We start from the raw sequence: 14,977 nt of genomic DNA, 5'->3' as shown, positions 1-14,977 counted from the left end.
AAGCCAGTTTTCCCAGTTGTGAAAGGATATTAAGATCTATTGCCAATCTGGAACATTCCAGTTGAGGACTCCATCTAGTCATGGTTGACCATCCCAACTTTGGGTGGTGAAGGCCATAAAGTAAAAAAGGTTGCAAATGACTTCCGGTTCTTAATAAAATTATTAATTAACTTCTAAAAAGTATTTGTTACCTTGAAATTCTGGGCAAAATCATAACTCACATTGCTAAGATTTGGTTGTTCTGGGAAAAAGGATAGGACTTCAACAGCCTAATATTGCCCGTAAATATGATTTGAAATATAAAGGAAAATTTAGTGAAATTGCATAATTTTTATCTAGAAGGCAGAGGGTATTTATTTAAGAGCAAAAAGGAATTTAAAGAACTGAATAATTGGATTTCTAAAATAATTTCCTACCCCCCTTCCAGAGGTCCCCACCTCCTTAGAGTTTGTCACGCTCAGCTTCGCAGTATATATTCTGTGCACATATCTTGTTCCTCTTCCAAGCGTGAAAGTGCCAGAGGCAGGAGCTGAACTTGCTCAGTGCGCTCCGCTCTCTGTGAACACAGTTGATATTACAGAAATATTTGAGAGATGTAATCTAAAGGCTTTAAGAGTAACAGGCAGTATCTCTCTTAGTTATCTGTGCTGCGAACTTAAAGAAGTTGATAGTGAAGAAGTTTCACAAATACGAAGAGGAGATTGACATCCACAACGAATTTTTTCGACCATACGAGCTGAGTAGCTTTGATGACACCTTTTGCTTGGCTATGACGAGTTCAGCGCGGTATGTTGTGAGTTCTCTGAAACTGGAAGAATTGGGGAGCTATAGTTTTCCTAGTTTGTACAGCTATATCTTACTTTACTCGGAATCTGTTCTGTAAGCCTGCGAGCAGGTGGTTGTCCAGCCTCTGAATTCCTCCTGCGATTGGGAGCCCGCTACTCAGGAGGCTGTCCTTCTACAGTTAGACAACTGGAGTTAAATTCTTCTCTTAGATAAGTTGAAATCTGCCTCCCTTCGGTCCTAATTTTTCATTTGGAATAAACTCAGCTTCGTAAGTTGAACTTAGAAATTGAGAGCCAGCATAAATTAGTGGACAAAAGGCATAGTCTTTGGTATTAGAAAGGCCGGAATGTGAATCTTAGACCAGCCATTGCCTACCTGTGTGACCTGGAGAAAATTATCCAACTTATGTGAGTCTGTTTCTTCACTTCATATAGAGAGGGGTGTGTATCACACAGACACACATGCACCAAGTGCCTAACGTAGTACCTGGCACAGGTGGGTTACTAATAAATGGTGACTCTTATTATATTACTGTTTTTATTAGGCACAGGACAAGTCTAGTTCCTCTTCTGTGTGATAGCCCTCTAGATATTTGAGAAAGCAATATTAATTTTTTTCAGGGTAAATATCCTTCTTTCTTTCATAACTCATATGACATTGTTTGTAGACATCTCTCCACCTTTGAACATACTTCATTTTTCTGTCTCTTTTCGAGTTTGGCGGAGCCTTTTAGGAAGATGATGGTACTAGATTAAGAAAATTAGGCAAAGAAAATCAGTTTTTGATCATTATGTTTTATACTAAAGTTTACATTTTTGTACTTACATTTTGTATTTTTCATTTACTTCAAATGTGATATATGTATGCCTAAACTTAACATGGTACATGTGGAAACATATTCCATGGTTTGTTTCCTAGAAATCACTCTACATTTTGCTTCAGTTTCAGATAGAAAGTTTGGAATTTTCACTTGCTTCATTTTCAGTTACCTTGTTAAAGTTTAGCAGTTGTAACTGTAAGGTTATTGTCATTTTCCAGAATTTTTCAACTCAGCAAAAGGTGAATGATATTACTTATATGTGTATTTACAGATATACAGTCGATTTTACTTATTGGCAGCAGTTAATGCTCTGTAAAGTTCCTGCAAATACTGAGTTAGAGAACACTGAACCACTGCTCTTAGGAGAAATACAGGGTTAGTTTCCTGAAAACATCTGGTCATAACATTTTCCTCAACCAATCAGTACGTAATCTTATTTTGTATGCTTCTGTTAAAGATACCTTGTATAATATATATTGTCAATTCATTAACATTGATCTCACAGCCAACAGCACTATAACTCATGCCTGAATGAAGCTTCTCTAACTCATGTATTTTCTCTGTAACACACAACTTTCTTCTGCTTAGAAACACCAGGCAACTTCCGCACTATGCGTGGGGGCCATTTTAGACAGTGAAATCTCCAAAAAGCACAAAAATGTGAAAAATATGGCACTAAATAGACTGTGAAAAGGACACTTGTTTTCAGTATGAGAGCTAAAGCAAGAAGGCAGAGTGTCACCTTGTTCTCCCTTGGTTGGGAATGTGAGCGTTGGGTTACTCTAATTTTTCACTGTGCTGCACATGCGCTTGTCTGCGAGTGATCACAAAAGCTCTGAGTGTTGCCTTTGGGATTACAAATAAATTTTAGTGAGTAAGCAGATTCTCAAATATGGCATCCACAAATAATGAAGATGGACTGTGTATGTTCAAAAAGAAAGAAAGAAAAATTAAACCACTTGCATTTTGAAAACAACATTTTCAAACTGTTAAGTAGGCATTTTGAGTCAGATTCAATATTACTTTCTTTTCCTTCAAAAAATGTAATATTGAATCACACACTTGGAGAAGTATCCTTGCCAGAAGTTATGAGTCTTATCTGCATAAATCATGCAACTGTTGCCTTTTTGGCATCTGTTAAAGGGCTTCAGCGGTAATAGTAAAGTAGGCCCTGTATCGTGAGGAAGTAGCTTCAGCTTATCTCAGTAAGTGGTAAATTAACAGTTTCTATTTAAAGTATTCCAACAGTGTTTTAATGAATTAACCCCAGCCTAATGAGGTAGGTGTTGATACTTCAATTCATACCACTGCGTTTTTGATCATTATGTCTGCCTCCTTAGGTGGTATTGTGTAATAAAAACATTGTCCATAAAACTGAGCAGCTAAGTGTCTTGCCATTGGTTTTATGAGTTTAATTTTACCCGAAAACGAATTCGTGATATACAACCAGAGGGTATGCATCTTAGCAGTAATTCAGATACCAACTCTCCTCCAGTAAACAAAATCTTAAATTCAAAACTATTGGGTCTCTTAATCAGAGAAAATTCACAGTGAGGACTGCTAACATTGAAGTTACTGAGTACCATTAGTTCATGGGGTTTTATGGCCCAGATTACCTAAACTCCCCTGATTATTTGGCTTAGAATATATATACCTCCTAGGGCTAAGAAGGAATCGTGTAAGAATGTGAATTGAGATGGAAGTAGACAGTCCTCTGGATGGACAGAGATTCACATGGAATTTTTTTCCCCTTTCTTCAGTGACTTCATGCCTAAGACTTTTGGCATTGATCCAAGTCCGTTTACAGTGCGTAAGCCAGATGAAACCGGAAAATCAGTATTGGGGTAAGATTTGCATATAGAATGAAATTTTAAAGATTCATGTAAAATAATATAGCGCTTACAATATAATTTCCACCAAAAACTAATAACTTCAAGTCACATAGTTTGGAGCAGTCCATTCACTGCATCTATACAGGTAGCTTTTTTATAGCACTGGGATCATTAAAAAGTGTTAGACACTGAAAGTATAATTCACGGGAATTCCAGCAACACGATGCATTTTACTATTTTAAATCAGGAGTTTCACAGATGGCATAAAGGCAGGTAGCAGATATTATGTATGTCCTTTAATAACTCAGCATCCTGTTTCCCACAACAGAAAATACTTAGGTAAAAATTTATATTAGTTGTATTTATTTTCGTTGGCATCCTGAGGCAACATTAAAGCAAATGCTCAGAGAACTTAATAGATTTTCTGTGTATTACTGTAACATTGTTTTGGGGATGACTGTTATTATATGCAATAATATGAGGAAGAGAACAAACCATGTTTACAGTCTTTATGCTTTGAGACTGGAATGAAATGTGTTCTAGTGTAAGAATCTCTGTTACTGCCACTGACCTGAATAATCCCAGTGATAAGATTTCTCCTAGGCCCTGGGCAGAAACCCTGGCCAGCCTGTAGATTCTGAGTCCTAATTGTATTTGGGAGTGTGTACAGGGGCCTAATTGGATTCTAGCTACATGTGATTTATACAATGAGATATATGTTACTGTTTTCCAGATACACCATTTATGTGGCTTAAATATGTGGCCTTAAATAGCTGCATGTTAAGCCCTGGACCAGATGCTAAGAGGAATTTAAAAGAAGGTTAACATCCTCAGGACATTTAGAATTTAAGGAGTTCCTGGGACAAATACGTAAATGATCAGCTCTATTAGTGTATAGTACTGAAATGTATCAACTTTAATTTTTAGTTGCAGAAAGTCAGAAATGAATTTATTTTCTGTAATATCTAACCAGTGGTTAGATAGTATTGCATGTTTCTTTACTAGAAAATGCAGAATATTATGGTATTTTAAGTCCCTTGCAGAAAATTTTTTAAAGTAAGAGTAAAATATTAAATATATTAAATATTTTTCATAAGCGCCAAAAATATTACCATAAAATGTTTTCTGAATTAAAACAACATTCTTACTACTCTCAAATTTGGCACTAAAATAGAAGTAAATAAGTGTGGGCTTTTTCTGTGTTTTTTCCCCCCATCTACTCCCTATTATTAGAAGGAATGTTCAGAAAATATAGTTGTTTAGTAATAAAACAATTTAAAATCTTAGTTTATGTTCATCATTTGCTCATTACTGTGGTACAAGTAATCAGCTGCCACTGTGATTGCTAAAAATTCATAGGAGGGACAGAAATATACATGGATTTGGCTATCGACCCTTTCTTGAAGCTTCTACAAATTGTAGGTGACTTTACTAATATCTCAAACATAATAGTCTTCTATTATGGTATTATAAATTTTGAAAATACTGATTTCACTTACCAAAGGAAGACACAGTAGCCAAGTGGTGAAAAGACTTTTCTGCACACTACAAGCACATACTTATTTATTTTCTGAATTTATAACAAAGCTTAAATTCATATAAGGTCAGCACGTACATGATAAAATATTAAACTTTTCCCTTTAGCACAACTTGAATCCAGAAGCTGGCTCCTCACGGTCATTTTCTTATGCTTCACCAGGACTAAGGCTTTGGGACACAGCGATACACAGTAAGCGTTGAGGGTTCGGTTTACAGATGGTTCACATCCGTATTCATCTTTTTAAAGAAACAAGAGCAACAGAGAAGAAGCTGTGTTACAGCGGAAAACGGCCGCCAGTGCCCCACCGCCGCCCAGCGAGGAGGCCGTGTCCAGCAGCTCTGAGGACGACTCCGGGACCGACCGGGAGGAGGAGGGCTCCGTGTCCCAGCGCTCCACGCCAGTGAAGATGACTGACACGGGCGACAGTGCCAAAGTGACGGAGGTCAGGGGCCGAGGAGAGTGTGCAGTCCGGCATGAGGCTCATCTCCAAAATCCCACTTTCAGTTAAAAGGCTGAGAGCAAGAAAAAGTCACATTACCTCACTCATACCTTTCTAATGCACAGTGTTGCAGGCACTGCAGAGATGAATACATTTGACAAAGACATTACTGAAAATGGTTTCTGAAACTGATGTTTTTGCTTCCATGTGTAACAGTAAATTTCTTGTCACTTCAGAATTCTTAAGAGAATCCTGTCCCTCTTTGAGCAGCCCATCCGCTTACTACTTTGGTACAGTAGCCCATCCGTTTATTCCCTTGCTCAGCACATTGTTGGAATGCAGGGTTTGGATCTAGGCCTCACAATCTTTGCATAACCCCAGTGGGAAGTTCATCCTATTCATTTGACATTACCAATATATTGAGGGGAAACAAAAGGCAAGTAAACCACAGAAGAACCAAATTTAGCTTTTGGGAAATTTGCTTTCTAGAAATGGCCAAAAGTCATTAAAGCTAGACACGTTGCCATGGGTTGAGGTTGGCAAACTACAACCTATTGGCCAAAACATCCTGCTGCCTGTTTTTTAAATAAAGTTTTATTTACAACCAGCCATGCCTATTTACAGCCATACCTATTTGTTTATATATTGTCTATGGCTGCTCTTGCCCTATAACAGCAACAGAGTTGAGTAGTTATGGCAGAGACAGTATGACCCAAAGAACCTAAAATATTTACTGTCTGGCCCTTTACAGAAAGTGTTTGCCAACTTCTGCACTATACAGAAGCAATTAGTAATTACCTAATAGTTTTTTACCCTAAAATAAACTATTTTAGTGAAAATGAAGTCAGATTTTAAAAAACCATTAACTGAGAAATTTAATGAACCAGGTTGAAGAAACATTGTGATTGCCTTTGTGGGAAAATTCACAGGTTCATTTTCTTCATGTTTGGAAATTATTAAGATTCTAGATGTCTAAAACTTCTTCCTGGTTCCCTTTTCTTTTGACCCCAGAATGTGGTCCAGCCCATGAAAGAGGTGTATGGAATCAACCTCTCAGATGGCCTCTCAGAAGACGATCTCTCCATTTATTTAAGGTAAAGTATTTTCATGAGAGATTAAGGACAAATGCAAATGTAATACAATACCTTATATCTAGTGTAACGTTTAAAAATTGAAAATAGTCAACAATACAGAAGGAAGTGAATTCCACTTGGAATAAAATAGTAGCATTTAGGTCAACTTCTGAAACAATTTATATTTGGAGTTAAAAGGCCTACTTACTGTCTGAGACTCTCAGGGCCCCTCAGTGATAAAAATTTATGATGCTTACATGTATTTTCACTGCCCATAAGCTGCAAACTGAAGTTTAAATACATCCCTGCATTCCTGCATTAACAAATCCTCAAGATCAAGTACCTTCTTACAGAATGAACTTGGGATACAGACAGCTGAGGACCTTGTATTCCCTTCAGCTCGGGGTTGGGGTGGAGAGCTGCTGGTGGGCGTGGAGGCTGAGGAGGGAGAAGGAAGCAGTGATGTAGGGGCACCAGTGCAGAATGTTATCGACCTTTATTGGGAAGACCTGGCTAAAAGGAGGCGATCTACCAAAAGGTATTCCCTGAAATCACGTATATAATTTTGTGTGTCTGTGTGCGCTTGCAAAGATTCATAGTTATCAGATTCTCAAAAGAACTCCTCGCCTAGAAATCCTTAAAACCCTGACGCGAGACCACTGTAAACGCCCCCTCAACCTAATGTATGCATTAAGAAGACTTAATTATTGCAAGTGAACATGGACCCACTTCATCTAAGTTTGGCTTATGTAAACTGTAATATAAATGAGCACTAACCTCCAGGTCTTTTTTAAGGAGGGTATTTGTTTTGCAGAATCCATTGAACTGGATATTTTCAGCTCTCTGCTTCAAACTAGTAAGATCTGCTGTAGAATATGTGAAATATAAAAATGTATGGCATTTCTTGACTACAGAAGCACTGGTATGACTGTGCATCACTGTCTTACTGGAAGCCAACTGAGTCGTTCAGAACTCAGCCACACCCTCCTCACTCCTGGATACACAGACATGCAGTGACATTCATACAGCTGTCACACTCCATAGCTCAACTCTTTAGGAGTTAGTTGAAGTGGGCCTTCATGAGCAGCATGATCTGGAAGAATGATTTATCTGGGGTTAGTGACTGAGTAATATGACTTTATTGCAGAGAGCATAAGTGTACATGTCAAGGCTGTTCACTTGCTGAAGATAAAAGTTTGGATAAGAGTAATCTAATTTAAAAGTTTTTCATAGTGCTGTACTGATTGAATAATTGGTAGTTTCTTCAGCACTTTTCCTGACTTTTAAAAAAACCTCATAAAAACTACAAACTGCATCCCTGAGGGGAAGATGGGTGCATGTAGCCCAGGCCACACTTCAGACGGGTACACTTGAGAAATATCAGTGGCCCATTGCCAGGCGTCCTCTTACCTTGCCGAGCTGGCCTGGGGCGAGTCCCTTTGGCCTTAGCTGCAAGTCTGGATTGGTGTTGTTGGAGGCTTCTCTGAGGGGGATGGCGGGGGGACAGTGGTGCTCAGCAGGTGGTCTCCTTAGTCCCCTCCAGCTCAGATGAAAGTACTCTTCCGAGCGGCTGGCCTATGTATACCTGGGGATTCCTGTGGTCCTGAGGAAACCAGCTCCATGCCCTGGGTGCTTACAGCATCGTTGCTCCAGGAGATGGATCCCTAGCCCGATCTGGCATTTCCTTGTTGTTTGTCTCACTGCAGACATCCCCGTCCCTGCCACTGCCTCACGTTTCCCCATGCTTCCTGCTGCTGTCACCCTTAGATATGCGAGGTCTTACAAGGTCACCTCCCTGGCTTCAGGAACATTTTGGCTCAAGTTCTGTATCACGTTTGAGTAAACGGGATGCAACGAAGTACACGTTTTGTTTCATTCCTATGTCCATGGTTACGACTTACATTTTAACCCATTCCTTCTTTACTTCTCATAAACCCACTCTAACATCAGGCAGTCATTTATAAATCGAGTCTCGTGTCACATAGGGTACTCTTGCGTGCTTTTCTGACGTAAGCATATAACTGTCGTTTGAAGGCGCATATCATTTTGTGCGCTCTACTGAATTTGTGGCAGGTAGTTCTTTAGCTTTGTATCTGTTATAATTTGTAGATTTGTGCAGCTGGGGCAGAGTCAACATAAACAAGACAAGAGCAGCCAGCAGTTCTGTTCCAGGTGCCCAGATGGAGTTATAAAATTGTAAGTACTAGATTAGACTTGTGAAAAAAAAAAAACAAATCTTTGTATTCATGCCATTCGGGGTGCTTTTTTTTTTAAGACTTTATGAGAAAGACATTGTCTTGTCCCCAAATTAGTACAAGCAGTAAAGCGCCTCCTTCTGGTGTAATACCGTATCCGAGGAAAACTGGGTAGCTGTGGGGATGGGGAAAAGGTTGGGAGCCTTGCCTTGCCTTTGGAGGTGGGACTGGAGTTGGTGGGGATTTTCCTCCAGAAACTCTGCTCTCCAGTGGATAGCAGTGGGATGTAAAAACAGCTCTGACCCTGGAGACAGGCTCCTCAAATTCAGTGCAAGACCCTTGAGGGCAGGAGTGGTTTGTCTTTTCTAGCTCTATATCTTCACCAGTTCTGTTAACTTGCTGCTTAGTGAATAACTTGGAGTTTAGTAAATTCTTAAATAAATAGAACTAGGTTCATATCCTGACTTAACACTCTGTGACTTCTTTTTTTTTTTTTTTACCTTGAGCAAGTAACTTAAGTCCAGTGGGGCTCAGTTTCTTTATCTGCAAAATGGGTTAATGGTAGCACCTGCTTCATAGGAGGATGGTGAGGCTGAAATGAAATCATGCGTGCAAAGTGCTGAGATCAGTGTCTGGAATACGTCCTCAGTACGTTATGATCATCACCATTGTCCCTTTCTTCTTCCTATTTGTCATTGTTCTCTGCTTATTGGGACCAAACAAAGCAAAGGTTGTGACCAGGAGTGGCTCCTGATGCCATATGATCAGCTGAGTTTCCTCTATAAAAAGGGGTCACTGTGGTGATTAAATGAGGTAGGATATGCAAGGCATCTAGATTAGTATCTGGCACAGAGTTGACATTTAGTAAATGTTCTCTTCACTTTTCTTGGTACAACTTTATCAGTTTGTTTAATAAACTATTTGATAGATACTGACTGCCTGACTTCTCCATGTACTACATCTGCGTGTTCCTAATTGTTAAGAGGCTACTATAGTGATCCAGGCAAAGACTGGTGCCTTAGAGAATAGTGGCTGGGAGGATTTTGGAAATGGGATGAATCTAGGAAATATTAAAAAGTGAAATAGACTGGATAGTGAAATAGTTGGGTATGGGGAAAAGGTCTTACCGAGGATGGCCGTTAGGTTTTTTGGAAACAATAGGTTTGATTCATTCATTCATTTAGCAAATAGGTATTGAATACCTATTCGGACCTGTGTTAGGACCATGGACAGCTGCCGTTTATCAAGGTAAGGAGCACCGTAGGAGGAACCTGTTTGCCTTTCCAGCGGGATCAAAGTGGCCATGTTTAGGAGGCAGTTGAATCAACTGATCTGGAACTCAGAAAAGAGCCTCTGGGAATGTGAATGCATGTTGGTGATAATTAAAGCCTCTGGTTAAAGATGACACCACTTAGGAAAAGAGAATAACGGAGTGAGAAAAGGTCTACAGCTGAGTCTTGAGGGGATCTGAGTTTAACACTGAGGAGAGAGAGACAGAGATGGCTAATCAGAGAAGGGGAAGGAAAACCAAGACTGTTTTACCACAGCCTCCAAAAGGGCTATTTATCCCTTCTTTCTCTCCCCTTCACTATTTTTTTTCCTCTTTTTTAAAAAACATATGAACGGGCTTCCCTGGTGGCACAGTGGTTGGGAGTCCGCCTGCCGATGCAGGAGACACGGGTTCGTGCCCCGGTCCGGGAAGATCCCACATGCCACGGAGCAGCTGGGCCCGTGAGCCATGGCCGCTGAGCCTGCGCGTCCGGAGCCCGCGCTCCACAACGGGAGAGGCCACAACAGTGAAAGGCCCGCGTACCACAAAACAAAAACAAAACATATGAACTCCTATGAACTTAGAGACAGTTTTTCTTTCGTAGGTCTAATTAGCATATGGAAGTATGAGCTCCCAAATGAACTGATAAATATGTGGCCAAAGAAGGAAAGTATTTCAATGTGTTAGTAAAGTAAGAGACTCTGTTAACCAAATTATTCAAATGATTCTTCCATTAAAATAGTATGGCACAACTTAGGAGGAGCAGGTGATGAAGTGAATATAGCATTACAAAATAAAAGGAAAACGTGTTCCCACATTTCCTTCCACACTGTGTCTACTTTGATCTGTAATTGGTCTTGCTGTTAAGTTACTTTTAAATTCCTTTTCTCAAAACATTTAGTGTTTGCTTTTCTGAGTCTTAGCACAGATGAAAACCATGTGAATCTAGGTTTTTTTTTTTTTAACGTTTTCCACTTAATTAGTAAAGAATCGAACATGAGTGTGTCTTGGTGCAGCATCTTCAGCAGGATAACAAAGAGCTTGGTAGGCTCTGCATTATGTTGTCATGGCAACTGCCCGAGAGTGTTGTTTTTTGGTGTGTGTGCACGCGTGCTTTAAATTGAAACTGTAACTAGGTTCTTAAAATGTCAGCTCTTCAATTTTAAATTTCTAAAGCTATGCCAAAACCAAGAGAAATTAGATTTGTATGAGATCCTGGAAATTCTCATCTTATTATGTTTTGGGTTCTGGTATTTTTTAAAATATATTGATAGTAAGTTTATTTTAAGTTTATATACATACATATGTATCAACTCATCTCTGGACAATTCATAATCTTACCAGTTTTTCTTGAAATTATGAGGCAAACCAATACTCCTTTTCTAAATATGAGGTATACAACAACCAATGTAAAATATATTGACAGTAAACAATAGGCAAGGAGCCAGTGGATTAGGGGCTCCTGAAGCAGAGGTGCAGAAACCTGCATGCGGAGCTGGGCACGGTCACCCAAGCTCTTGCAGGACATTTCTTAGAAGCGGATGTTAAACCCCAAACTAGTCAATGTCTGCACCGGCAGCCCAGACACTCATAGCTGTATTCTGTGAGTGTGACCCTCCCTTCGATTCATGCCACTTCCTAGGTGTATGGGTGGTGATCAGGGAGAAATGACATCAGCCAACATTTCCTGAGCAGTGTGTGATGGGCACTATGCTATGTACCTTAATCTATATTAACTCAATTCTCACAGTAACTCTAGGAAGTAGGTCTTAACTATCATCTTCATTTTACAGATGGGGAAACTGAAGCACAGAGAGGTTATGTAACTTTCCCAAGGTCAAACAGCTAGCAAGTGGAGGAACAGGATTCAAACCCAGATGAGCTGGCTTTCCATCACTAAGCTATAAACGCCTAGTGTTACCAGCTGCTCTTATACCCACAGTGGTAAAAATACTGGGTTATTAGTGTGAAGAACCCTCATTTTGATCTTCTGACATGATCTAGTTTGTAGGCAGCTCTGTATGCAGACATAGTGTTTCAGCCCCATTGAGCTTGAAAATTGTTTTTAATATTTAAAGAGAACATACCTTTACTCTTTTCCTGGTACCCAGCATATTGTCCCAAACGTAGACATGCTTCCTGGGCAAGCATACTTTGCTTGACTCATAACATGATGTGGCGGTTGTTTAAGCCATCATGAGAACAGTGCTACTGCTATTTAGAGTTACTGTCATCCTAGTAAGTTGTAGGTTCTTAGAGGGCAGCCCATCTTTGTGTTCCCTGCTGCCTCCTGAATAGTACCTAAATTGAGTGCTCAGTAAATGTTTGTTGAAATGTACTGACTCTCACCCCCCACCCCTCCCATTACCATCAGAGCCTGCATGGGGCCCCATGAGCATCCCTAGAAACCCACCTCACCCATCCTTGAACACTTTTTAGTTCTTCCCCTATTCTATTTCCTGCTCATAAGCCCTCTGCCCTCTCCTGCCTTCTGATAGAGGAAAAAAGTAAGCACACCAAGGTTTTAGCATTTTCTCTCTCTGTCCTGCTTCACTTGCACCTGTGACCAAATGCAGAATGAGAAGGGCCTGCGTGGAAGGACTCGCTGTGCCAGGGCGGGTGGGGTGCTGTGTAGCCCAGCGGTGATTTGCTGTATTCATGCCCTCATTGTACACTCCCACCAGTTCTGAGGAGTTTTTAACTAAGCAGCAAGTGCCAATCAGTGTAGGTTAAAAAGAACATGAACTCGCCTATTATTAGTGCCTGCTGTTCCATGGTTCATCTATTCTAGGAACACGTCTCACTTGTTTAAAATTACCTCTAAGAAGTGGTTCAAAATGTAATACATAGAGTTTGGGTAAAATGTGTCTAATTTAGGATTCTTCCAATGCAGGATGAGCTAAATAAGTGTGTTTACTGTTTTAGGACCCTACGGTTGAGTTTATTCCCTAAGTACATCTCACAGTAAGCAGCATTTACTGACCTTAGAGGGAATGCCCCTGGGAATGGGCTTCTGCTAGGGGAAGCATTTCACAAATCAGAGCATGCTGTGACACAGAATTAGGGCACCTTTTCACACCGATGAGGTGAGCTTGACACTAGGCCATGATTAGCTCAACTTTGTTACTTTTCACGGTTTTCAGTGATGAGTCCCTACATACAAGTCACTCTCTGGGGTTCCCCACCCCCGCTCCTGCCTCATTGATTTCATCTAGTCCTCTGCAGATAGTGCTGTCTTCTCTGCTGCAGGCTAAAGAAGTATTTCTGCCTTAATGGCCTTGTTATCTTTCCCAAACACCCGGGAGTACAGTCTTTAAAGGTTTAAGGATTAGAGCAGTTGGGAGGCAGTGATCAATGATTAATCAGCTGATTCCCTCCACAGGTGGGAGATGGTAGGTGACAACAATTCCTCAGCCCAAGGAAACTAGGCTGTGCCCTCTTCCCTCACCCCAGAAATTACCATAGAAGTCTTTCTTTCTCTTTGATTCTGGCCTTCACTTTTCTCTCTTTAACCCTCTCCGGCTTTTCTTATAAATACTTTTCTAATTATCTCTGTCTGCTTTCCCCTTACTCCCTATTTCTTTTACTTTCAGTTCCTCTCTTTTCCCCTCTTTTTCTTTTGCCATTCTCTCTCCAGCCCCGCCAGGGTATTTTTAGCTCTTTTTAAATACAGTAATCTCTCCACAACACAAATTTCCTTCCTGTGTTTTCCGACAGTGCTTTTCAGATTGTAATCCTGGACTCATTAGTGGGCCATGAACTTAATTTAGTAGGCCTCCACGTAACAAAATGAAACAAAACTGAACTGAATCCAGTAGAAGGCTCCAGTGCACGGCACACAGTATGGTTAAGTCTTGTTTCATGAAATTTTATTTCTATAAATAAATGTAGCATTGTGTACCAATTTGCCATGCAAAGTGCCTTTCTCACTGTGGGTAACAGTCACAGGTTGGATTTCTATGAATGCACCTTTTCTGAAACCACATAACTTAAAAATCTTAACTCTGTTCCTTATATCTAGGCACTTAATGAATGTTTGTTGATTGGATGAAAATATGTGTGAACGATTCCTGTTGAGAATAATTAGGCAAAGAGAGGAGAGAGGTCACGAAGAAAAGGGGTCAGGAACAGATGAGAGGTTTCTGTGGTGCATCCAAAGTGGGTAAAATAAATGCAGGCCTTGGAAAATACGCTCTTGTTACTCACAGTGAATTGAGAGCTGGGATGACTAACCAAGGCAAGGAGGTGGCAGGAAGCTTACACTGAAAGTCAAAATGAAAAGCTGTTAGATGGATAAAGGAAAAACAGAAAAAAGTTGAATGCCTCTTTGTTTGAATATTGTCTACAATAGCACTATGTATACTATGTAAAACAAGAAAATTTAATGGAACAGGGTGACTTTTTTGCACCTTTCAGAGTAGGCTGTCCTGAAAGGTTTCTAGCATATAAGGAATAATAAATGGAAATTTAATTGTAGGTACTTGTGTAATTAATTTAATGTATCTAAAATGACTTTGATATTTTAAAAATTTAGGATATTGACTATTTGTTTTTGGTGACTGCAAAGCATACCATTTATGGGGATTCTGTAGGTTCACACGAGGACTTGAGTACCTCCCCTTAATATGGGTTTTTCTTTTTTTCCAAGAACCTAGCTAGCACTTCTATAAGGTAAGGTATACTCACCTTCTAGGTAAGGCATTATAGGCATTAAATGACAGGTATTTATTGACTGTTCACTATGTTCCAGGTTAGGTGTACGTACAGTAATACACAGTTGAGTGAGATATAGTCCCTGCCTCTGAGGGTTTACATTGACCCGGGGATGGGGGGGGGCAGTCAGTGATTCCAGGTGTAGGAGGTGCTGTGAAGGTGTTAGCAGAGGAGGCTCTGGGGGTGCAGAGAAGAATCCAAATCAGACAGATTCCTGGGCAAGCTGACCCTCAGGCTAAATTCTAAGGGAAAAATGGAGTTGCCCGGTTGAAGAAGGCAGAGAGGGCAGAGGGTGAAGACCACACACAG

At 40.2% G+C, this 14,977-nt stretch overlaps 1 protein-coding gene across 3 annotated transcripts in view; it reads left to right on the top strand.

Moving 5' to 3' along the window:
• The window catches only part of FIG4 (FIG4 phosphoinositide 5-phosphatase), a 129,860-nt gene that overhangs the window by 81,831 nt on the left and 33,052 nt on the right, over positions 1–14,977 (top strand). For 2 of the 3 annotated variants that reach the window (XM_082856067.1, XM_082856068.1), the window contains 5 exons: positions 639–786; positions 3,367–3,450; positions 5,225–5,420; positions 6,429–6,511; positions 8,600–8,686. In XM_082856067.1, the coding sequence (XP_082712193.1) occupies positions 639–786; positions 3,367–3,450; positions 5,225–5,420; positions 6,429–6,511; positions 8,600–8,686 (598 nt within the window). Of the gene's footprint in view, positions 1–638; positions 787–3,366; positions 3,451–5,224; positions 5,421–6,428; positions 6,512–8,599; positions 8,687–14,977 lie in introns of those variants that run through there. The other variant, XR_014326797.1, reaches the window with a different exon arrangement.

Source organism: Leucopleurus acutus (genome assembly GCF_964270905.1).
Source record: "Leucopleurus acutus genome assembly, chromosome: 15".
NCBI lineage: Eukaryota > Metazoa > Chordata > Mammalia > Artiodactyla > Delphinidae > Leucopleurus > Leucopleurus acutus.
Note: the sequence above shows the minus strand (reverse complement) of the source record. Positions and strands in the feature narration are given on the sequence as shown.